This window comes from Mercenaria mercenaria, chromosome 18 (genome assembly GCF_021730395.1).
Source record: "Mercenaria mercenaria strain notata chromosome 18, MADL_Memer_1, whole genome shotgun sequence".
Classification (NCBI taxonomy): Eukaryota; Metazoa; Mollusca; class Bivalvia; order Venerida; family Veneridae; genus Mercenaria; species Mercenaria mercenaria.
The window spans coordinates 54,485,782-54,512,031 of NC_069378.1; the positions used below are offsets into that span (position 1 = coordinate 54,485,782).

The window sequence follows — 26,250 nt, forward strand, 5'->3', positions numbered from 1 at the left end:
GCTCCATAATGCGAACTTTCCAACTTTGGTGATGGCAGAATAGCTCTGATCCACTCTGGTGCCTAATTTCACAGGCTAGCGCCTTAAACCACTCTGTTCAACGGAGGCCCTTTAACTGATCACGAACTTGACAAAATAAACTAAACCAAGACATAACCTTCATGCCTTCTAAAAAAATGGCTTTAAAATACCGACCTCGCAGAACTGAAAAGCAACATTAATTTTATTGAATGTAAAATGATTTTTTATGTTTCAAGCTGAAAGTAATCTACAACACCAAAACGTTGAATCCAAATACAACAATAACACGACCGCAGGTGATGACTAATGATTGTACGTTCGTTTTCCTTGAGCAGAATCTGACAAAGGTAACACGCAATGTCCACTTTGGTCTTTGTTTTCTATTACGAATTCACAATTCATTCATTCAAGCAAAACCTTATTAGTCAGTTTATATTCCATTCGAATAGTACTGTCATTGGAATGACAACAAACGGTGATTTTAATAATTTAATCAAATTGAAATTGGTATATTTAAGTTTTTTATCAATGGCAGCGGAAGACACAACTCACTAACTAAAGCTTGACCAAGAATACATAACATTTGAATAAATCCCTTTTCATTTTCTTGCAATATATGAATGATGTGACAAACACTTATCATCACTGTCTAACTTGTGCCGGAGTTCCTTACAACTGTGCTACGTGCCCGAAAGGTTACTACCTGGCGAGAGGCGGGGCTTACTATACGGTGCAGATCATGTCCACTCTCAGTGTGACGATGTGAACATTATCGATATGTTTCCACTTTATATGAAACAAATCATTACGAAAGAGATGTCCGAGTGTTTTGCAGTAAAGGTGTCTCAATAACGCACTATGGCGAACCAATTAGCGGGTACAGGTCCTTTGTAAGAAATTATATGGTGGAACAACTGTGACTACTGCGCGAATGACAATCTGGGATTTGACTTCCAGTTGTAGATGGACTGTCCTGCTAATGTTACAACATGCATGTCGACACAAATTTCACAGAATGCAAAGATTGTTACTATGGTAACAGTGTACAACTTTCCGTTCAGGGGTGTTATTTGGAGCTGTCGTCAAAATAATGCACGTGTTACCAACAGATTGTAATCCATTTTGATGGAATAAAATTGTCCCGAATGTTTCCCTAGGACGATTTTGAAATGAATGAAATCCTCATATGCCCCTGACAAGTGTCCCTCTTGCGCTGCGAGAACAACATGTGACAAATGTAGATGGATAACTGGGGCAATGATGTGAACATAATTGCTATTGCTGCTCCCATGGATGTTTTAGGTGGTGTTTTCTTGAAAGAATCTGGGATCTGTCAGAACAATACATTCAGATCCTCTTTTTTGGAGAAATGTGCGACATATGCACTTCCGGGAGTCAATCTTTAAACTGCATAAAACGAACAAATGCTTGGTCTGTACAAAGTTGATATATTCCAAACGTGGCTGATCCTCTTTAAGATAATACATATAAATGTACTTTTGAAATAAGATCATCTAAATATGTTTTTAGTTTCTGTCATTTAATTAAAACTCAGAATAAGTTATCTGTCATTTATATAAAACACCAGGGCCGTATTCATAAAGCATCTAAGTATAAGTATACAGAAATTTGATTATTTACTTAAGTATTGCTGCTTAGGTAAGAAAATTTATTTTAACCTTAAGTTTCTTTGTTATTCGTAAAACAACAAACAACTTAATAAGCAATATCTTGCTTTTATTGTTGGCGCAAACATTAAAAAAGACAACATTATTTCAGACAGATACAACTGCCAATTATGTTTAAGTTCCTTTATCTGAATAACCACAACTTTAATAAAAATCGGATCACGATCCCCTTTTGTTTCTGACTTAAGTCATCTTACTTATCTTAAGTTTAATCTGTTTTATATAGGACTTAAGTTTTTTACTTAACTTAAGATTTGCTGAATCACCACATAACTTAAGTACAATCTATTCAACTTAAGTCAAAACTATACTTAAGATGCTTTAATGATATGCCCCCAGAACTAAGTTATCTGTCATTTCAAATTACAGAGAGTGTTTTGTAAATACGAAGTATACTCCAATTTATTTTTCCACTTTTTGACAACGCTTTCTTATTATACTGAAACGCTAAATATATTAGATATACAACCATCTTTAAAACCTGAAATAATGCAATCATTCTAATCGGCCACTAACATTACAAAGTACACAGAGTCTGTTTACTTTTTTTAATATCTTAACTATTGTAGCCTAGGGCCGACCACAATCATGTTTTGTTTCAGATATTTTTCGACATTACAAAACTGAATGCCACTTTTTCATTTCTCCTCTCCAATTCGACAAGACCATCCGCAAGTACCTAGAATTTTCAGTGGTTTTTAATAGTTTTTGTGATGTACTGCTTCGTTACGTTACAGGTTAAAGTTTTCGTTTATATTACTGTACAGTGGTACTACTTTCACCTCGAAGATAAATGGTTTGGTTACTGACTGTTCCAAGGCGGTGCCCCTATTTTCACTGGTTGTTTTGCTGTCTTTTTGTATTGTCTTGTTGCGTAATGTTTTTCCTTGTTTGTTGTAACGATTTTTCCCTTCCTCCGCCCCACTCCCCCTATTGCCCTCCCTCTTTTTCTCTCCCCCTATTGCCCTCTCTTTTCCTTGCTTTTACGCTAACTTTTTTGCATCCCCTACCCTCCTCCCCCCTCCCCCCTTGACTTTTAGTAGTTGCGGCTGCTCCCCTTTGTTTTGTTGGCGAAGCCCGAATGAGATCCCAATACGGTACTTTGTGTTGTTTTTCCTACGTTGTGTGGGTGCTTTTTTGTATGCTTTTGATCTATCCGGTTCCCTGCTTTTTTCTCATGTGTTGCTTCTTTGCTTGTTCGTTTTTCTTTCTATGTTTATTTGGTTGATCGAAGTTGTGTGTGTTTATCTAGCTAATCTTTGGTACATGAGTGTCTTGCGCTAAATTGTGTTACGTTTCAGTGCGACTGTTTTTAAAAACATGGCATTCCCTTGTATATTTCGTGTCCCTTGTTCACTTTCCCCTTTTTTCCCCCCTTGCGGATTCCCCTTCACCAACCTCCCCTTCACCTCCCCCCCCCACCCCCCCCACCAAACCGACCCCATTTCGCCATTTCGCCCCTGCCTATCCGTCCCCCTCCATCATATTTATCATAATTAAAGTATGTACTTGTGTTGGATGTTTGGCAAAACCCGTCTGAAAATAGTTTTTCCATTACAGCTTCCTTTTTGTTTGTGGACCTGCTGTGTAAATTCGTGCTTCTGGGCTGTGTTTTGGTGGTCTGGGTTCTTCCGAAAATCGACCTTACCTATTTCTCGTTTTGGTTGACCAGTTTAAAAGTTGAACTATTTAGGTCAACCCCTTGGATTGTACTTCGGAACATCCCTTTTTTCTGTACTTATTTCACGACGAGAATATTGTATGGAACTCGCGGCGTGATCAGTGGCGTGATTCTTTGTTTTACCTATCTACGAGCGTGATAGCGTCGCCTCAGTAGTCATTTTGTACTGCAATGTGCGGGTTTAAAACGCAGAATTTTAGAATCAATTTAATATAGTTTTTAAAAAACCGGTGCGCCCCGCTCCCACCTCCACCTTTTCTGTATTTGTTTAAGTTCACCTACAAAAGGCATGTTCAGATAACCTTATTGGCGGTTTTATGACCCGCCTTGCTTTTCAATTATTGTATTGGTAAACATATTTACGTTACAAATGAGTAACATTTCTCTTGTTGTTTCATATTAAACAGATGTCATTTTAAGAATTAAATTACGAGTTTTCACGCACATGGTCTGGACCTGTTATTTTTGATTGGCATCCAAAAAGCAAATGAACTTACTCATTTCAAGCAGTGTTACTTTGCGTATTTGTTACATTGTATTAATTTAGGGATTATATTAAACATGAATATGCCCTGTCCAAACTGCTCATTCAAATGTATTTCACACGTACATTTTATGTTTAGTTATTCTGGGTTAATTCTCAAAACGTGATATGTGTACAAGGGAACATACGCAACCGATGACTTAGTTACTTTGTGTGTCTTAATATCCACAAGCCTAAGTAGGAACGTAATTCGTAATTATTATAGCTCTTTCACCTTGGTTGTAGGTGCAGATGGGAACTGTTTAGGCGTTACGAGGCTCCATACGAGTTACCACCTAACGTTACCCGAGAGCCGGATATTCCCATCGCCAATCTGCAGCCCGTGATGCGCTTTGCCCTGCATACCATATTCACAAGAAGAGTAAAAAATGTATCCCACAAATGATTTTCCTTATAGCACTTTTTTTCTTATAGTAACGTATTAACAAAGGCGCGGGGAACTTTAGTCCGTAACAGGAAATCCCTTGACGTTACAGAGACAAAACAACGTTAAAGTTTCCGGTTTTTTTTACATCTCTCACTAAACGTTATTTTTATTTTCCTTACAATAACGTTTTTTGAATCGAGAAATATGTGATAAAGAACTAATAGGAACTATCAATGGTAGTTAAGTTTTTACCCGGTTTAACGAAAAACATTATTATTACTCACACACATCTTCTGACATATGTAGTTCGTTCTCCGTCCATTTACAGCACATAGTCATCTTACACCCTAATGATAGAGTTTTCCATCCCAGCACCGGTGAAATCCGCCAGAAATCCCCGTCTGGTAATTCCAGAAATATTGCTTTTGTAACAGAAGAAAAAGAAAGAACAAGAAATAACAAACATTATTTTGATTATTTGGAAACAATCTCTACATACTTACCGTATTTGCTTTTAGATATCGAAGTGTGCTTGTAACGAACAATTGTCTAGTAAAAGATGTGAAAAAGAACATCGTGATTTTTACCGGGCATGAAACATAAAGTCAGGATGCGCAAATCTGGTTTTCCTCCCATTTAAATCAAGGGATTAGTCTAGAATGTCACAACATGGCCTTCTTTTATTTGATATTTGTAATACCACCTCTGGCTCTACTCTTAAGATATAGAAAACCGCCTTATAACTAGACTGCATTGGGTGAAACTACTAAAATCCGAAAACAATCAAAAATCTATTTAGTGTAGTTTGTAGCCTGCACATACAAATTTTCAGACTTGTTATGAAAATGTAAATAGCTGAATAGACCTGTGTGCTGCTGTATCGACAGATGGGCCTGAACTGCCTTTTAACTTAGGTAATGCTAGAAATGAATTATATTTTGAAAGGTCAGTGATTTTGACTCTTTGAATTTTTCGTTTTTTGACTAATTGTTGGAGTATTTTATTATATTCAGGGAAGGTATAAGATATGATATGAACATTGGTCAACCATGGACATCTGGTCATGAGGCATTGACATTAGAAAATTATTTCGAGATAACTCCAGATATGGTCAAATGTTTTCACTTTTTTCGAAACACACATTGTATAATCACACTAAGAATGTATGTATATGTATTTTCCTCTCGGGCTATATTTTTTTACTTTTGTTTACTGACCTATTGTGAGACATCATGCAGGTTAATTATATTCTTGGGTTCTAGAAAGTTCTAACCACCATACTGATAAACAGTTGTGACAATTATATTTAAATGCTCATAAGGCCTTTGTTGATATGTGGCTGCCACAGATTTTGTTATGAACATGTAATATATTAATTACTTTGTTAAATCCTATTTTATATTGTTTTCCCCCCATATAAGTCGAAGGTTTGAATATTGATTGTAACGATTTGTTTGAACATTTATATAAGTAATTACTTGTTAAATCCTATTTTATAGTTGTTTCTCGTAATATGTCGAAGTTTTAAATATTGTTGACAGGGTAGAAAGTTTTATTGAACCCATTGTTTTAATAATTATCTCCCTTTATGGCTCTTACGACGGGACGACGCCAGTTGTTTCACTGTAATAATGAAATTAGTGCTTTTCTAACCACGTACTTACGCATAACAGGTATGTACCCCATGGCCCTCAGTTTTAACATTAAATTTAAAGCCTTATGGAACTTTAAAGTCTTGATTGTCTTGGTTTTTCCAGGATCTTCGTTTTATTCTTGGTGATACATGAAAGTTCTGGAACTTCATGATATTTAAAATAGAAGCTTTCTGAGACAGTTAGACCTAGAAGTAAGAACTCTTAAAACTTTCATGTAGTTCTTAATATTACCATTTTTGGATATTTTACCTTTAAAAGGCTTACTTAAAATTGTGGATTTAAACAAAAAAAAATCTTTGAAGAGAGGATTTATATTCTTTGGCATACAATTCAGTTGAATTAGGAACAATTTAGAATTATTACTTGTTTGGATTCAAATTTGACCAGGGCTGGACTTGGACTATTCTTGCTTATTAGATTGGATTTTACGGCTATTTGACATTTTTAAAGGTATTTGAATTGTTACTTTTATGAATAGAATTTTGTTATTGTTAATAGTTGCTGGTTTGTTTTTCTATTACTTTTACTTATTGTAACAAGCAATTATTGCCCTTTGACGTAACATATTGTAATTAATAGAGAGTTTGAGATTTCAACCTTCGCCTTCCCCTTCAACGTCTCTTGTGAAGTTAACGTATAAAGTTGAAGTTCGATTAAAATTCCTTGAGATTTCAAACATTAGAATGAACTTTACTTCTTTTAATCCGCCCATTCAATTTGTCCGTAATTATGATCGTTTTTTTCGTGCATTTTGATACCAATTGTCCGAAAGGGCAGGAATTTTACAAGCGGCTTTAGAAATGAAAAAATGAAAATTAAATAAAAAACATTTCAATTAATATAATCATGGATATTAGAGCGATTACAAAAAAAAAAAAAAAAAAAAAAAAAAAAAAAAATCAGACGATAAAACAATGTAAAAAATCGTTAGTGTTGCTCCAAACATTTAGGTTTTATATAAAATTATGTCAGTATAGTCAGTATACAATGAACGATTGTAAATCATATATGAGAGGAAATAAAAATGATTATTACATACCTAAAATTATTTTCCATTGGGTTTCAATGGACCGCGATCGTGCATATCATGAAGTTGAACGCTTTCATATCGGACTAGTCCCAATCCGTGACTCTAGTTACCTCCCCTGACGATGCGTCCATTGCGGATCTCGTTTCTTTAGATTTTTTGTTGCTATTGTGTGTTTGTTTAATTTGTAATTTATGCAACATTTTGTTTACTTTTACACTTTGATTATCTGACCTATTAGATACTAGCATGTAGTAATTTATCAGACTGAAATGAAATGAAAGTTATAATTACGTCATGAGTTGGACTAATATAGGACGTGGAATGGTTTCTTAACGTTGTAATGGAAAGAATCGCGTGATGTCCATGGCGTCCACGTGCACGTTGCGACAACAAGTTGACGTCATTTCGGGGAAAATATAATGCGCGTCATTTTTGATTTGTTAATTGCGTTTTCGGAGAATTTTTTTTCCGTATTTTTTCCTGTCTTTCGTGACAGAACGAAAATTTTAAATAAAAATAATCATTTGATAGGGGAAAGTGTAATAAAAAGGTTATAAACTTTGTATGTGGATATATGCACTCTTTTCTTTCGCAGAAAATATTGCCGCTGCAGAACTCGTGCATATATCCACATACAAAGTTAATAACCTATAATGATCGTATCTAAGTGATAATAACACTCTGTATGACTCTGTATAATGCCAAACTCCCAGACAGCACAATATGATTTTAATATACTATTTTATAAGTAAAGCATCTGCGGATCCAGGAATTTTGGTTAGAGGGACACCAACATTAAACCGATTTTTCAAGCCCGACTTTCTTGTAAAATGTAAGAAACAAAGGGGGAATTAACCCACAATGTCCCCTCTGGCCAGCTCGGGTTTCCGTGCATTTAAAGAATGGAGTTAATCCCAAAACGGCTAACAGGAAACTTCTCGCATCATGATATAATAGATCGAAATTGTCCGATACTTCAAAAAATTTCCGTCTTACTAGTACCATTTTAGTTTATGATTAAAACGCAATTGCGTATTAAGTGTCCGACAAAAACAGATTGATTTTTTTTGGGAAATGTGAAAAAAAAGGGTTTTCCCCCCAAAATGATAATCGCGCGTAATTATTTAATTTTTCAAATAAAATGACTGTCATGCCATGTGCCTCCATCCAGATTTCAGTCTTTTATGCCGAGTATGTGGACAGAGAATGTAAAAAGAATGAAGTTTCGACTTTCGTGATATCACACCTTCGGACGTTCAAAACTTCACTTTATAACAAAAAAAGGGCCTATCTGGTAAAAATCGATACCGCCTGGGACACAAATGCCGTAGAAGTTAAAGTTTGAACAAAATCCAAAGTTTCTAAAAATCAGTTGATAACTTCATATTTCCCGGGTTCAATTCAATGTATTTTATTTAAAATCATTAGCCATACAAAACTTCATTATTCTTATACCTTTTGATAGTGTTTCGCATCAATTTAGCCCTAATTATATAATGGATAATCAAATAACTTAATAAGCAAAATCCTGAAACTAAGCTTTTTATTTCGCATAGTAATAAAGAGAAGTCTTAGCTTACTGATATTACATGAAAACTTTAGTAGCAACGTGTGATATAAAAAAAAATACACGCATATGGGTGACGTTTTACCCAAAATATATATGAGAGACGTTGAAGGGGAAGGCGAAGTTTGAAATCTCAAACTCTCTAATATTCCATTATCTACTTTACTACTGAAATAAATTGACATTATCTATAAAGAAGATGAAAGTGAGAATCAGATCACAATACAAAAAGTAACATAGTTAAAGCGCTTTCGGTTTTATGAACCGAAGACCAAGAGAAACGTCCTTTCACTTGTTGCTTTAATACAGAATATATTGATAATGTAATATTGCAAAGTAAATGATAAACAGGGGTTCTATGAGCTAAATACGATTAATATTATCTGTAATGACTTACAGTGCCACACTTTTAAACCAACCAATTGTGTGAAAATAAGAAAAATATTCTCTACACCAGGGTGAAACATGCCTGTTAACTACTATGTTTTGTCTACGATTCTATATTAAAAAAAAATAGTATAGTTATATGATATAATTGTTTTGTTAAACAAAGGACAAAAGTACAATTAAAGATTTCGTCTTTACTCTGTGAAATCATTTTACGTTGGCTCCAGGTTAGACCTGTCCAATGTTTTTATTTGTATACGTATTTAAATATGTATTCTGTTTTACAATTAAAAAAACAAATTAATTAAAGGAACCGAACAGAGGCTGATTAGTCCAAATAAATCATGCTTTGATAAAGTCGAGGAAACTTATGACAAAGCAATCAATCAAGAAATTATTTTAACTTAATCTCATTAACAACTCTTTTGCCCTATCTCCGTTGTTATTCAATTACGTAGCACAATGTCCTTTTCCTTGCAGGATGTAATATAAAATAAAAAGTGGAAACCTAATACTATCCTCTTAATACTGAGCGCCAAGCGAGGAAGCTACTAGTACCATTTTTACGTCTTTGGTATGACGCGGCCAGGGATCAAACCCATGACTTCCCGCACTCGAAGCGGGCGCTCTACCACTAGGCTACCGAGGCGGTCGCGTACATCCAGAAGAGAAGAGTTAATGTTGGTTGATGTTATGATGTAGTTCGAAGGTCTTTGTTGCATTTGCACAGACTGTAGACAAGCAGGGTTATAGCTGGTCCTGACGTCAATTATCTGATACAGTTTCATGTCATTGTTACATGTAAAGTTTCGTTTTGATAGCATTCTTACTATACTTTGTGTTCAAATAGGGCAGTATTCTTACTATACTTTGTGTTCAAATAGGGCAGTTGGTCGTTTGTGTTCATTTCAATTAAAACTTAGAACAATTCATCTTTGATTTCACTGTTATTCGTTGTATTTACAATAATTAAAACACCCCCTTAATGATTTAAAAATAGTGAAAATGACATTTGTTCATACGAACATTAAATTCAGTTGACAACGAAATACATATGTTTTACTGTTTGATAAGATGAGAACGATATACAATAGAAGTATCACACAATTATCAAAGTATCATGCTTCTTGTAAGTATCATTTTGGCTTCCTTTATTTCTTGCTGTTTCCGATCTTACACCTAAATCCTCTTCTTGGACATATTTTCTGTTTACAGGCACATCTTATTTCTAGTCTCTTACACCATTCAGAATTAAAGTATGTCTTTTAAGAAAAGGAAAGGAGAAATAACAATTTCATTGACTGTATTTTTATTTAAAAGTACTAGTAATTAAATCTATTATTTTTATTATAATCATTATTGATGATGACAATTATAAAAACAATGGTCATGATATTGACGAATAAAATAACATACTGAAAATGAAGAAGATGCTGATGATGTTGTTGTTGATAATGACGATGATGATGATGATAAAGGTAAAGATAATACATAATTATCATAATACATTTAGCAGTTACATTAGTTAATTGAAAATATAACAATGATCATGCATAGCAAAATATACAAATAATCCAAATAATGATAGTGGTCATTTAATTTAGTATGAAGAAAGAAGACTTAGGCTTATAAGTTTCAACAAGATCGTGTGATTACCACTCCTGATATCATGTGTCTTTATAACGGAAGTAGGAAATATCGATTTGTATAGTAGCATAGGATAGTTTTTCGAATTTGGCAGTGTCCAGAAGAATCCTGGAGCAAGGGCAGGCTGATGTGTTTGGTCAGGAACGCTTCAAAACGCTTTTTTGCCTCCAGCAGTTGCATGGGCGTATCCATAGAAAAACTCGGGGTCCCAACGGGTGGTCGTTGTAGAGGGGGTCCGAAAATGCGGACCCGGCTTACCGGCCACACCAGGAAAACTCTCGTTTTCACGTGAGCGGGCATCAAATTCGGCCCTGACCGAATATTTGCGATTTTTCTTGGCGATGTCAAGTCCCGTAATTGTAAAAGAACTCCGGGTACCACTGAGTCGACGTTGCTGAGAGGCGGATGTCCACCATGTCCAGGTGGTGACGATCCTGGGAAAATTCCTGTTATCGAGCAAGGGTTAGCTGATGTGTTTGACCAGGAAGGCTTCAAAACTTCAGCGGTTGATTGCATGGGCGTGACTATAAAGAACCCCGGGGTCCCACCTGGTGGCCGTTGTACAGGGGTTCGTGTATGTGGACCCGGCGTACCGGCCACCCCGAAAAATCTCTTGTTTTCACGTGAGCTGGCATCAAATTCGGCCCTGAACCGAATTTCGCGATTGTCCTTGGCGACATCCAGAACTGTAATTGTACAAGAACCCGGAATACGTTGCTGAGAGGGCGGACGCCCACAATGTCCAGGTGGTGGCCATGTTGGAAAAACTCCTGTATCCGAGCAAGGTTGGGCTGATGTGTTTGGCCAGGAATGCTTCGAAACGTTTTTTTTGCCTCCATCAGTTGATACCGTGGGCGTAACCATAGAAGAACCCGGGGTCCCACCTGGTGGCCGTTATAGAAAGCCTTTTTGCCTCCAGCAGTTGATTGCATGGGCGTGACCAAAAACGAAACCGGGGTCCCACCTTGTGGCCGTTGTAGAGGAGGTCCGTGCATGCGGACATGGCATACCGACCACCCTGAGAAAACACTCCTTTTCACGTGAGCGGGCAGCGGCCCTGGACGGATATTCGCGATTTTCTTTGGCGACGTCCATAACCGTATCTGTAGAAGAAGCTTGAGTCCCACCGGGTGGGCGTTGTAGAGAGGATGGACCCTAATCACGTCCAGGTGGTAGCAATCATGGGAAAACTCTTGTTTCTAAGCAAGGGTGGCCTGATGTGTTTGGCCAGGAGCGCTTCAAAACGCTTTTTGGCCTTCAGCGGTTGATTGCGTGGGACTGACAATAGCAGAACCTTGGTCCCAGCTGATGGCCGTTGTAGAGGGGTCCATGCATGCGGACCTGGCATAACGGCCAACCTGGGAAAACTCTTGTTTCCTCGTGAATGGGCATCAAAGACGGCTTTGAACGGATATTCGCGATTTTCCTTCGAGACGTCCAGTACCGTTACTGTAGAAGAAACCTGGGTCCCACTGGGTGGCCATCTACTATTTCCGGCTACCGTACATGTGATTTTCATTTCCTGCTTCGAGTCTTAAAGCCTTATCCTGCTAAATTTCTATAATTAACTTGTCCATCTTTCAATTTGGATAGTATCATTAGCTGTTAAAAGGGGTGCTTACAAAAAAGATGCTGACTGAATGACGACCAGTGCAGATCGTTTTTAGACTGCACGGATGTGCAGACTGATCATGATCTACACCGGTCGCAAAGGCAGAATCAAACGTGTCCAGGATGATAAGGGTTAAAAAGCGGATAAACTCAAATTTTAAAAAGGCGCAGGAAATTCATTGCAAAAATGACGTCAGGGCGTATTAAAGTCGAACAACAGTAAAAAAGTTCTGGCTTAGTTTTTTTCATATGTTGTCTAAGGTTTTATATTTTTCTCAAATGATCTTTCAATCAAAAAAATGTACTATAGCAAATGGTGAAGATGTATAGGTATTTAATTATATACCGTTATACACGTAAAATTGATAAAATACAATGCAAATCTACACGCTTGATGCAGCTGTGAATTTATCAGGTTCCTTGAAAATGCCATAAGAGGGTAATACACGTACAAATAGTGTAATAAATATCGTAAATTGTCTTTAACTGCTCAAATTAATATTATTATTATATTATTATTAAATTATTATTATTATCATTATTGTTATTACCGTCGCAGTTACAATAAAGAAAAAACTTTACATGACTATACCTGACCCTGAATTATCTGATCGTTATTTACGAAAACAAGTTATTGTTGTTGAGATTTTGTCACACCTAACAAATAACGTAAAATGTAAACGCATCAAGGTTAACACATCTTTTATTTTGAATGATAGCCATAGCTGAAATTTATTAGTTTTTATGCGGTAAGAAAAAATGTGACATTTTAACACATTTCAGCATACACGATAAAATTTGTCATAAAGTTTCCCATCAGTTTAAAAAAATTTTAATATGTTTGTATTCTGGGTTTCTTTTCTTTGTCTTCTTTCTTTACGGGTGAAAGGTAAGATTTTTTTATCAGGCAATTACTTTGACAATGCGAGCACGTAACGTAAATATCTAATATGAAGAAACAAGCAAGTATTTGACAAGATATACAACTTTCTGCACTATTTTAAACACCAGCTCTGCATTTAACATAGTAACAAGGAGTGTCCCTAATTACGGCTCGACAGAAATCTCATTCTCGTTTCTAAAATAGAAAATACCAAAATGATCGATTAACAAAATTTTCGTTACCAAGGAATAAGCTTCATATAATTAAACAAGAGCTGTCACTAATGGTGACAAATGCCCCCGCAGCACCTTTGACCTATGACCTGGTGACCTTGACCTTTGACCTGGTGATCCCAAAGCCAATAGGGGTCGTGAACTAAATAAAATACTATCACATGTGAAGTTTGAGGTCCTGGGTGTATTTGGTTCGCGAGTAAAGTTGCCGTCATGCAAAAAGATAACATGGCCCCGTGGAACCTTAAACCTTGACCTGGTGACCCCAAACCAGTAGGGGTTCCGGTGTTCTCAGTAAGTACTATCAGCCTTGAAGCTTGAAGGGTCCCTGGGGCAATGGTTCGCGAGTAAAGTGCCTTAAAGCAAAAAGTTAACATTGGCTCCTGTGACCTTGACCTTTGATCCCAAAGTCAGTAGGGGTCGTGTACTCAATAAGTACTATCAACATATAAAGTTTGAAAGTCCTGGATCCAGTGGTTCGCGAGTAAAGTGCCTTCAGCAAAAAGATAAAAATTGGCTAATGTGACCTTGATCTTGATCGGTTACCCAAAACTCAGTAGGGACGTGCACTCAATACGACTATCACAAGTGAAGTTTAAAGGGTCCTGGTGAAAGGGTTTTCTCGAGTAAAGGCATTCATGCAAAACGTTAACATTGGCCCCTGTGTCCTTGACCTTTGACCTGGTGACCCCAAAGTCAGTAGAGGTCGTGTACTTAATAAGTACTATCAGCATGTGAAGTTTGAAGGTCCTGGGTGAAGTGGTTCGCGAGTAAAGTGCCTTCATGCAAAAATTTAACGTTGTGACGAACGAACGAACTAACGAACTGACGAACGGACGGACAGTTGAAAACTAATATGCCTCCCTTTGCGGGCATAACAATTTTTTTTTCAGAAGTTCCTTGACGACTTTACTTTTCTGCTTTGCCCATAATTCGAACGGACTTCGCAACGATTCATAAAGTGAATCATTCAACCGAGCAGGTTGTTTAAAATTCAATTTTTAAAAATATTTTGAAGCAACAGCAGTCGAATGATTGACAAACATGCACTAACAATTTGTTTTCAAAGATATTTGCCTAACACTGGTAGAGGTGGTCATGAACTTAATTAGTATAATAGCTGAATGTAACATTCAAAGACCCAACACTTATTAAAGTTTACAAACCAATAACTAACATATTAACTTGAACGATGTTAAACTCCATTATAGCGCAGGAAAATGGACAAATGTCACCCTGAAACACTACGTCTGACTTGCTACGGTTTCCTTACAACTGTGCCACCCTGCCCGAAAGGTTTAAATTTTTTTGGGGAGGCTGGGCTTATTATATATGTACTAAATGCCAATCACAGTGTGTAGAAGTCATATTACACGTCATGTTCCGTTTGTAAAATAAAGAATCATTATGGAAGGGTCTGTCAGAATGTCTTCAGTAAAGGATATCTAAATCCAATCATCGGGCACATGCCTGTGTAAAGATAATTATGAGGGCGGACACTGTGACTACTGTGCGAAAGGAAAATATGACTTCAACTGTGCAATGAACTGTCCTGCTAATTGTTATGCATGTCATTATCATAAAAACTGTACAGATGCAAAGACAGTTACAAAGGAAACACATGTGAGCTTTCTTGCCCAAGCGTGTAAAATTTTGGTACATGTGATCAAAGTAATGGCACTCCTTGTTTACAAAAGCAATGCAAATCCAATTTGCTGGGATAAATTGTGATGAATGTTCCCTAGGACGATTCGGAAACAATTGCATGTCCATATAATTATGTATCTCTTGCTCTGCGAGAACAACATGTGACAATTGTAAAGATGGTTACTGGAGAAATGCATGTCAACATAATTGTTTTTCATGGATGTCTAGATGGTGTTTGCTGTATATATCAGAACAAGAAATGCATACTGGAAAATTTTTTGGGAAAAGTGCGTGGAAGCATTTCCGGGGGATAAAGGTTTAAACTGCAATTTGAACGAAACAATGTATAGTATAATGTACGCATAACTTTGACATCACTGCTTTAAATCTTTTCTGTTTTAAGCATTATTGGGAGTTGGGGTGGGGTGGGGAAATTTGGGGGATGTCACACCGACAAAATTAAAAGTCGTATGGCGACTTTTCTGCTTTTGATGGTGGAGGACGACCCCGGGTGCCCTTTCGTGCACATTTCATCACAGGCGGCAAAAACCTTCCATACATAAAATCTGAAAAGTAGATTCCTCGGGAAACACCGAGAACAAGGGAAACAGTACAAAATTTCAGACTTGATTTCATTGAGACGTTCATGAGCAGTAATTGGAAATACAACACTGCCCGCGCCCCTAGCACCGGGTTAAGCAGTATTCAATCTTCAAATCTAAATGATTTGAAATCAAAAGATCCCAAGGACCAGAAAATATAATAAACACGTAAAGTCAACTTGATATATTCCTCACATGAAGAATGTTATGCCCCAAGTGAGGCTCAAACCCATATCGCATATGGGCAAGTTATTCGAAATCAACGAACCCTTTAAACCCCAACGGCCACGAAGGCCCTGCTACTTGAAATATAAAAAAGCATTACAACTTATTCATCTTTTGTTTCAAGTTATCAATAATTTTAGATTGTCCTTTTATAAATAACAGTATAATTCAATTCATTGATTTTCTACTTTGCTTTAGAAACGTTTTCTTAATTGTAATTATTCTTATACTAAAAATTGCTGAAATTTCGTATTAAACAAAGTTTTCTTTTGAAAATATTTAGAGTTATAGATGGATCAAATTCTTAACATTGGCCATAATTCACAAAATTCACATGTTATATCCAATATTCCTATGACATTACAAAACGTTTATCCGATTTTAGCTCACCTGAACACGAAGTACTAGTGATGAGCTTTTGTGATCACTGAGCGTGCGTCATTCATCCGTCCGTCCGTGCGTCGTCCATCCATGCACATTTTTCTCTTAAACTTCTTTTCTTAAACCAGCTGGTCGGAGTTGTAGAAACTTAACCTGGATATTCCTTGGATAGCCTTTTATAAGCTTTTTAAAGACCTCCTTTCCATACAGAATTCTGATTATCATGGCAATCAAAAAAACATCTTCAAAACTGCAACACGCAGTGCTCTGATATTTGTTAGGTTGCATTTTGTGGTGTTCTTCTATCAATATTGTACAAATCATGACCCTGGGGTAAAATTTGTCTCCGACTTTAGGTTCACTTATTTTACATGGACTTATATTGCAAAATCTTTGAAAATCTTGCTGTCAACTTAATTGCTTTATCTTAGATAAATGGCATAAAACACTGTGAAGTGGTCCTGTACCAAATTAGCTCAAATCATACCCAATTAGATCAAATCTAGCCAGGTCCCTCAGTCATTTTTTTATATAGACTCCTAAAAGGATAAAACCTTTAAACCTTCTTGACTAAAAAATAGGCCTAGAGCTAGATAATTGGCATATAGAACTTTACAGAAGTCCTCTACGAAAAAGTCATGTACAGATTTAGCCAGGTAAGCGAAATAAGGCAATCATGGACCTCTTGTTTTAATTTTTTGAATTCAGAGGATGACTCGTCTGCAAGTACAATAGATTTTCAAGTCTATCTAACAACAGTTGTTTTCCTGTTCTGCTTCGCGGACGTGACTGGGCAGTACTATATCTATTTTCTATTCTCGGTTCCTTTCTGTATTTTAAGAAATATTTTGATGACGGTATTTATACATATTTTGTGCTAGAGAAACAAGAAATAAAAAGGAATTGTTTTCAGAGTTACAAACGAACACTGATAAACCATAAAATTGTATCTATCAACCTAAACTATTTTATATAATCACTCAAAACTCATCAAACCCGTTGGCGATATATAATTCTTTCATATAAGAAAGCCTACTTGTAAAGGTGCAAAACGTTTATGGTGCTACTTAAAGCCTGTCCTAATGTATGGTGGCGCAAGTGGGATGTGTTACCTCTATTAAGGTAGTTCTGCACGTTTGGATCGAATTTTTTTCTACAATGTAGAATTTGATTAAACTCTAATTTTTCAAAACTTCAGAATATACCTAGAAAATTCAGCAAATAAAAATGATAGGGTCGAGTGCTTGATTTTTTTCTAGACTGATTGAAAAAAATTCGGGCCTCACGCAATATTTTCATAATGGGAGTCTATGGGGAAAATCATAACTTTCATACAATTTCGCGAATATATTTTTTCTACAATGTAGATTTTGATAAAAAATTCTCACAGTTGTAAAAAACACATGTCATAATTTGGTGAAATAAAGTGTACAGGGCCCCTGTGCTTATTTTTGAGATATTTGGCTATGATTAAAGGAACCGGACATTCACGTTAATTTTTAAGATATTATTTTGATTTTTTCAACATGCCATATGTTTGATATCATATTTTGACTTAAGAAATATAGCAACAGTGTCACTGTAATAGATTTACTCATAGGTTTCGATTAATTCATAAATTGATTTTTATTTCCGTACGCCGAATCCAGGCTTTATTCTACGTTTTCCGGATAAATGACGTTACGCCATCACTTCCGGTTTTTCAAACGTGCAGAACTACCTTAAAGCTAGAAAATCGCCTTATGACCGAATTGGGTCGGTGTAGCTAAAAACCCAGTAAACGAAAATAAAAGTATTCTCTAAAGACCTCTAAAATTGGTATGTTGTAGTATATTGATCTGACTTCGTCAATCCTTCAGTACCATTTACTTTTATGCTATATTACCATAATAATAGAAATCATCTGACCTTGCAAAACTGTTATATCCTAGAGTTTTAAATATTTATTTTTCTATTTAATAGTCATATTTTATTCAGGGAGGATGTTCCATATGATGTGAAACAATGTCAAGAGCAATGCATCTCTGGTCAAGAGCAATTAGGATACCATTGCGAGATCAAGTTATTCAGATTTTTTACAAAAGTTGATACAACATGTCTACATTATCTTTGAAAGTTCGGAAGAATCCATGCAAAGAAAGTATTTCATGAATATTTCAATGTCTGACATGCCAGAGAATTGGATCAGGAACTTCATAAACACTTTAGAATAATATTACTAGTTATACAATAATCATCAAATAAAGAACAATTTAAATAGTCAAAAGGCGTTCGCTAATTCCATGGCTATATTTTCAAAACTTTACAAGTTACTTGTTCGTGTTATATTTGTAAAGAAAACACACTTTAATATAAGCCTTTTGTTTCTTGTTGGTGTTATATTTGTAAAGAAAACACACTTTAGTATAAGCCTTTTGTTTCTTGTTGGCGTTATATTTGTAAAGTTTTAGAACAAATATAACGCCAACAAGTAACAAAAGGCTTATAATGACGTGTGTTAATAACACACTTTTGTACAAGCCTTTTATAAATATTACTTGTTGGCGTTATATTTGTAAAGTTTTGAAGATAAGGCCATGGAATATTTCTGCACTATTAAACTCATATACATGAATGAATGAATGTATTCTGGACACCAAAGCAGAAATTTCTCTGATTCAGCAGCAATTCTTGTACATAATTTGCAATTGAATGCATTGCGTTCAATGTCAACGCATTTAGCAGATTTCAATTTTTAAATTTTATAAAGAAAAGGTTTATTGCAAAATGGTGGGAAAAGTTGCAGAAATAAACACGATTTTTTGGATTTTGTTCTGAATAGAAGTAGTCCAGTTTGTATATATTGGGAACGTAGACGCTACTAAAACTTAATTTTACCGTACAGTAACTAAAAAATTTACTATGTGATAAACGTCTATACGATTTATCCAGTTAAACATGTTATCACATGTTTGACATCGCGGGAGTGTAATAAAGCCATTAAATAAAAATGATAATACACTAGTGTAATAAAGCTTTGACGTCGACGTCATTTATAGTATAGGCGACGTAGGTCAAATTGTCTTGTTTATATAGTAAAAGAAAGTCGATTTTTTGATGTTTCGACAAGAAAGGCTTACATGTAATAAAAAGAATATTACATTTGTGACTTTCCACATTGAATTTATTAAACTCTTTGAATAAAATTGATAAAATGCTCGGCAGAGCCTCGCATTTTATCATTTTATTCAACTCGTTTAATAAATTCAATATGAAAAGACACTCATGTAATATCCTCTATTTATACAATGGTGAGTCCTGGTTATTCATTACCAATAACTAATATTTCAGAACATTTTGAGAAAGAGAAGGTCTTCCTAACTCTAACTGTAAAAGATATCTTTATGTGTTGTTTCAACGACACTTCTCAAGGCATTAGTTAACATAGATTTTGTCAGTTCTGTTATAGCCACAAATACCCAAAACATACGCGTTTTAGAACAGCAGAACAGAATAGATTTTTTTTCAAGAACTCTACTTAGTACATCATCATACAAATAGTACATAAAAACAAATATTTTGTATCACGTTATCATGCGTTAAGTTGCAAAAAGCAGTTAAATACAGTATAACTAAGTTCAGAGAATGGACAGCCGTATCAATTATTCAACAGTGAAAGTCTTACAGACATAGCAGCTTTAACATATTTTGTTAGGGTGGTTTGTGCATGTTTTGTGTTTGTAAACAATTGCATCATTTTAAACATACTAGGCCTTTGATAACAATATCTTTAAATGTATCTCTTCCTTAAGAACACAATTGGTAACACCATATGGTTAAAAGTGGCATTATAGTTCTATATTTGCAACTTACTCTGCTTGATAATCCAAGGAAATGTTTTCAAGGCTTTATTGTTCAAAGTTTTGACAGCATTTAAAAAAGAACAAGTATGCTACCGTTTTAAGTATAGTATTTTTGTTCATTTAAATAACAAAATTGACCAACAGCTTCAATTAATTCGCCATATATGAAACACATTTCAAATATCTTTATATAAACAATTCATAGCATACATACATTTGTTTATGATATTTCTGGTCTGCTCCAGTGGTTTTACTGACATACGAAGAATCTTAATGCTGATAGATTTTCTCTGAATTTTAACCACAAAATGTTTTTAACAAGCCACGTTAATGTAAAAGTAAATAGATTCAAGGTTAATTGTAATATTTATCAGTTTTGCACAGATTGAATGGTTCAGTAATGTCGGATATTTTAAAGATACGTTACTGAATTAGTAACATTTTTAAGGTATTTTATTAATAGATTTTGTGTGAAAGAGGAAATTTCATCCAGGGACATTCTCATTGCCTCACATTAAGCTTAACGTCATAATGTCAATATCCGGAATCTTTCTATGTCTGCTTTCTGTACATGTTAACGGTAAGCTTTGTTGTTTAGTTCAATTGAATATTGTCTTTACTGCGTTCCATTGAAGCGAGCTTGAACAATACATGATACTGAAATATTTAGCCTCAGAGGGTGTGTAAAATGTTTTCGAGAGGTAACTATCAATCTGCCTTGTGGCAGGTTGGTTGTTCTACTGACTGTACACCAGTGCTTAAAATGACAACGGGCATCACCAACCACAGCTAACAGCAGTGACCACCGCTCCATTCTTATTAAGCAATATTTGTTTTGAACAGACTGAAAAAAACATGCTTTGTAGCATTATTATTAATTCGTTAACTGATCCAATATGACATTAGAGTATCATGTTTGAAAAAAATTCAGACTGAGTGTTATTGTAGAATTCGTAAAATGTAAATCCTTCCATACAAATGTGTTTCGAAGTCTAGCGGCTCGACTAGGAGTATAATTACCGTTGTTATCTCGAGACACAACACTCATGGTAGTTTTTCTTCTTCTTTGAACAGACAAAAAATTGATAGTTAACGTTTTTTTATAAATTTTTAGTATTTAAAGATTATGTTTCCTCAGTCAGTTTATAAATATTTTTGTTGCGTTTAACGTCGCACCGACACAATTATAGGTTAAATGGCGACTTAGATAATCATCAACAGCTATGAATATATGGTTTTACACAATAGTCAAAACGGTTCTATGGTAATTGTTGTAACATCAGAAAGTTTCGCGAGAGTTTAATTTTCGCTATATTCGTGAGGCCTTACATCTTGTATGAATTAATTCTCGCGTAAATATTGACCATTAGTAAAATTCATATTCAAGTATGATAACATTTTAACAAGTTTGCGTATATACTATACTTCCAATAAAACCCTTACATGCCTGTCAAAGATCATAGCCATCTCAAATAAAGCAGAAAACGTACTGAATGTCACTTCTGAATAAGTGTATTCTTGTGTAATACCAAACATCGTGACATCGTGACAAAACGTCCGGCTTCTTGGACACACTACAAAAAATAAATTCAACCAAATCGTAAGAATGCAAATGACAAAATCACGATTTTCCTGCGCACAGTCAAGCACGGGATTTTCGCAAAAGTAATGATTATTTTACCGATATATGTGTAGGCATTAAGGTTAATAAAATGATGTTAAAAATTATAAGATTACCGTTTAAAATAAAAAAGGTATCTACATTCTTGAAGTGTCTAGTTGGAAGCTTTACTCAGTATATTTAACCTCGCGAGCATGCTCAAATTTTTAAATAAGCGAAATTTTGACCCAGCGAAAATATGTGTTTTTACAATAGATCATCATGAATAGTAAATGAAATAGGTTAGGCTTTCATAATGGCAAGAGATAAGTGTAAATTTCCCGGAAGCAAATAGCACAGAAAAAACACAGCCTCACCGCATGTTTGAATATATATGGCAAATATCGTTTTAGACACTCTACTTGTTTTTTCACTTACGATAGACTTTAAGAATGTAGTCATGATTTTAATTTGACCATCGCTTTAAATATTTTCAGTGCAGGTAAAAGGGTGGTGCATGACTGGATGCCTAACTTGCAATCAACTCATCCCTCATTGTGTATATTGCAAGAGAGGGTTTTACACGGTTAGAGATGGGGCGTACAGTCATTGCAGAGAATGTCCCAAAGGGTGCGCATCATGTTCTGATCCTAGACATTATCCAACAAATTACTGTGCAGAATGCAAAGACGGTTACTATGGTAACACTTGTAGTCTTTCTTGTTCCATAGGATTTTATATGAGTAAATGCAGCCGAATAAATGGTACTTGTTACCAAAACAAATGCAAACTAAATTTTAATGGAAATAAATGTGACCAATATTCTGGAGGACGATTTGGAAAAGACTGCAGGTCTGTGTGCCCGAAAAAATGTGTCTCGTGCTCTTCGGAAACGGTATGTGACGAACGTAGTGGTGGATTCTGGGGCAACATATGCCAAAATAATTGTCCGCGTGGATGTTCAGAAGACATTTGCTTGACGAAGTCTGGGGAATGCCTTGCTAATAAATCAAAACCGGTTTTGTTGGAGAAAAGTGCGACAGATACACTTCCGGGAGACACGGCTTAAACTGTCATATGAAAACGACAATTATTGGTATTTACAAAATTATTTATTTCAATGGCATAAATTCATCCCATTAACTGATAGAACGACAATATATTTAACTGTAAACAGCAACATAGAGTTCTGCTTCTATTATTTGTAGTGTTAAGTTATGTTTTTTTCCCTTTAAACATTTCTTCAAATCGATAAATACTTAGTGCTGATAAAATCTTTCTTTATTTCAACCGTCATTTTACATAAAAATGAAGAAGAAAAATCTACGTAAACCTTCTAGCATGATACAATTAAGCATATATCATACTAGAATGTCTATTCTGTGTTAGTCCATTAGTCGTAAACGTTGCATTATAATTATAGCTTTAATGCCAAGTTATGCATTTATTCATTTACATAAATGTATTTTTACGCATTTTACTGGTAAAAGTCCTTGTATGTTACCATAGTATAAACATTGTTTTCTGCTTTTACATTTGATTAAAAACAACAAAAACAAAAGTTGCCTTTTTAAGCTAAACTTCATACAGCATTTTTATGTTCACTTAAAGAAGATTTCTACATCTATACGTTAGCATCTTTCTTTTCTTAAAAATGTCATTAGATACAATAATAGGACTGGATACCTTTTCCGAAAAGGTAGTGTCAAAAGAAGATTTTATCAAATCTTTTAAGTCTGAAAACCCGATGTCTGATATTGAAGCTTATATTTTTCAACTATGAATTTGAAAAGGCAGCTATGTACTCAGTCCACGGAAATTATTTCATCGATATGTAACGAGAACTTTTGACCATTATACTGATGATACTAGAATAGTTTGTGTTCGTTTCTTCTTTACTACAAAACATTTCGAATTTCAAACATTTTTTCAAATTTCAACCGCCTCGATAGCCTAGTGGTAGAGCGTCCGCTTCGAGTGCGGAAGGTCGTGGGTTCGATCCCCGGCCGCTTCATACCAAAGACGTGAAAAATGGTACCAGTACCTCCCTTGCTTGGCGCTCAGCACTAAAAGGGAAACTGGCCTCTTCTCTCATACCCTCGTGGCGATGGATTCCATCAGGAATGAGGTGTCGAGAGTGATTAATATAAGTTGTAGAACTTCCTTCACAATCGACCTAAAATAAATTCTGTATAAACTAAACATTTTTTCCAGTACCGAAAAACTGTTTGCAACTGTAACATAGAACTGCTAAATTTTAAAACACTAAAGAATAATTGAAGCACAATTATTTAATTTTTGGAAAGTATTTACCTGAATTGGCATATTTGCGAATTTACAGATGTAGAAAATACAATATATAAAACAAGCCCGATGTCCTGTCATTTTAAATAATAAGTCAGTTTTGGTATACAAAACAATAAAGAAAATTTCAGTAAAGTGCAGGAAAGGGTTTAAAAGAAAAGGGAATGGTAAAAATCTGATTTAAAATCATGAAGTAAACAAACACATTTCTTGATATATTTATGTTTTTTGTTTCAGTTTGATCAATAGTGCCTGCATACAAAATCACATACCATTTTATTTGTGAAGAATTAATTCTTTTTTTTGTGTATGTAGACGGATCAATATTTTTTCAATATTTTATAATTTGCATTCTGTATTCAAATATATATTTAAGAAATAATTTATAGCAAAACAGTGCTTTATCACTATTTATACACGATGGGCGGTTATATGTCGGGCGTAATAATTTCACGAGGGCGCAACCCGAGTGAAATTATTTCGGACGACGTATAACCGCCCGAGTGTATAAATAGGGATAAAGCACTGTTTTGCTATAAATTATTTCGATTCTAATATGCTTTTATTGTAAAATTTATATCAAATATGATGGAACTGTTTCTTCGCGCAAGCACGGCGCCAATAATAGGTATTTGTTAAAACACACCAGGATTGGAAACGGTAATATATCTTGCGGCAGAATTCAGTTCGGACGAAAATTATTGCGAATTATTCAGCAAAACGAATAAATAATTCAGTACGTGTATAATTAATCAAAATATTTGTGCAATGTAACATTTCGTTTAAAACATGTTATTAAGTAAAATATTTCATGAAATTTGAAAGGGCTATTTCTTGAAGCGTACATGGCGCTAAATATCACGTTGACGTGGCGTCAACATAACATCGTTGTGATGATTAAAGCATTGTTAGCCGTATTAGAATCTACATTATTGCATTGTAAAGATTACACTATTTGGTTGTTTCATTCAATTAAGCACGTTATACAGTTTGATAGAAGCCACATTGCTGTGGCTTTTTCACGGACGTTACAGGCAGGATTTTCCGCCAGTTTCGTATAATATATATCATACTAGTATACCCAAACACTTTGATTTGTTTTGCTCCAAGTTGCTTGTTAATATCTTGTAGGTTTATTTCATGAATACTAAAACTTTTTATAAGAAGAGATGTTTGTTTTTTTTATATCTTCCTACGGTGGTAAACCGTGTTGTAAAATGAACTCTAATTTGGTGTGAGACAGTCTACATAATGTAGATGGCTAATTGCCATTTCTAGACGCGTTTCGCGAGCGCAAATATTCGCTAGTCACCGAAAACTGAAGTGCCATAACTTAGTTTGTTTATCGTTACTTGAATATAATGACATGTCCTGCTGAAAACGTACACTAACTGTTAATTTCCCGATTTGTTTGGATACGTAAACTTCGGTTACATTTCAACGTCGCGATCATTTCCATTTGAACAGTACTAATTATTCATCCGCTCGTCTCAGTGTTGTTTTACATTTGATGTCTTTTGTTATCATTGCGTGTGTTATGGATTCAACGGGCGTTTAACGTCTATCAACACTGCCAATCAACTGTGACAATGATTGAACATAATATGAACTATTATCATAATCATTATCAAATGAAATTATATTAACATTTACCCTGCTAAATTTCTAAGATTGACTAATCCATTATTCAGTTTGGACAGTAACGTTAATGATTCAAAGGAGTGAATAGCGAATAGACCATGATCAGCCGGCTGATCTTGGTCTGCTCTGGTCGCAAAGGCTAATAAGTTAAGAAAGTTATTCGAAATAACTCGTGTTATTTGTTTTATAAAATAGATCTATTCGCATTATTTTTCTGAGGCGATGTTGGGTATCATATGAAGTAAGCGTCGACGGCGCATTTTGTCAAGAGCAATTCGGATACCATGTTCTGAGTTTACTACAAAATCAACAAAAGAATGATTTAGAATTATCTGAATTATATTTTTTAACATAGTATGCGTTATGCTATCATTTTATAATAATTTCTTTCCTTTAAATAAGTATACAGGAATTAGGTGAAACATACGAAATGGAGTCAACGGAGAAAATAAATGTTACTGTAAAAAAAGATATTTTGCAGCTTTAACTCATTATATATTTGTATATTGTGCATCATATTAAGTCTTCTTATAGATTTTATCAATCACTTTATTACAAACTGACCAAACCAAAACTTATTTACGGCAATTTTGAGGCTTATTTTCGTTTCATTGTCATATTCCATTATTTCAGTTGTAGAGTCCGTATCTTTACGTACGAAAACAAGTTAATGCTAATGACGTTTTGCAATGCA

At 35.0% G+C, this 26,250-nt stretch overlaps 2 protein-coding genes across 3 annotated transcripts in view; both read left to right on the top strand.

Moving 5' to 3' along the window:
* LOC123539465 (multiple epidermal growth factor-like domains protein 10) overlaps nt 1-22,852 on the top strand; it is a 33,085-nt gene extending 10,233 nt beyond the window's left edge. Inside the window, exons 1-2 of one of the 2 annotated variants that reach the window (XM_045324102.2) lie at nt 19,770-20,591; nt 22,109-22,852. In XM_045324102.2, coding sequence (XP_045180037.2) covers nt 20,543-20,591; nt 22,109-22,680 — 621 coding nt within the window. In that variant the 5' untranslated portion in view covers nt 19,770-20,542 and the 3' untranslated portion in view covers nt 22,681-22,852. Of the gene's footprint in view, nt 1-19,769; nt 20,592-22,108 lie in introns of those variants that run through there. The other variant, XM_053530070.1, reaches the window with a different exon arrangement.
* Nucleotides 1-26,250, top strand: part of LOC123539060 (CD63 antigen-like) — a 101,426-nt gene that overhangs the window by 33,212 nt on the left and 41,964 nt on the right. The gene's annotated exons all lie outside the window — the stretch shown is intronic.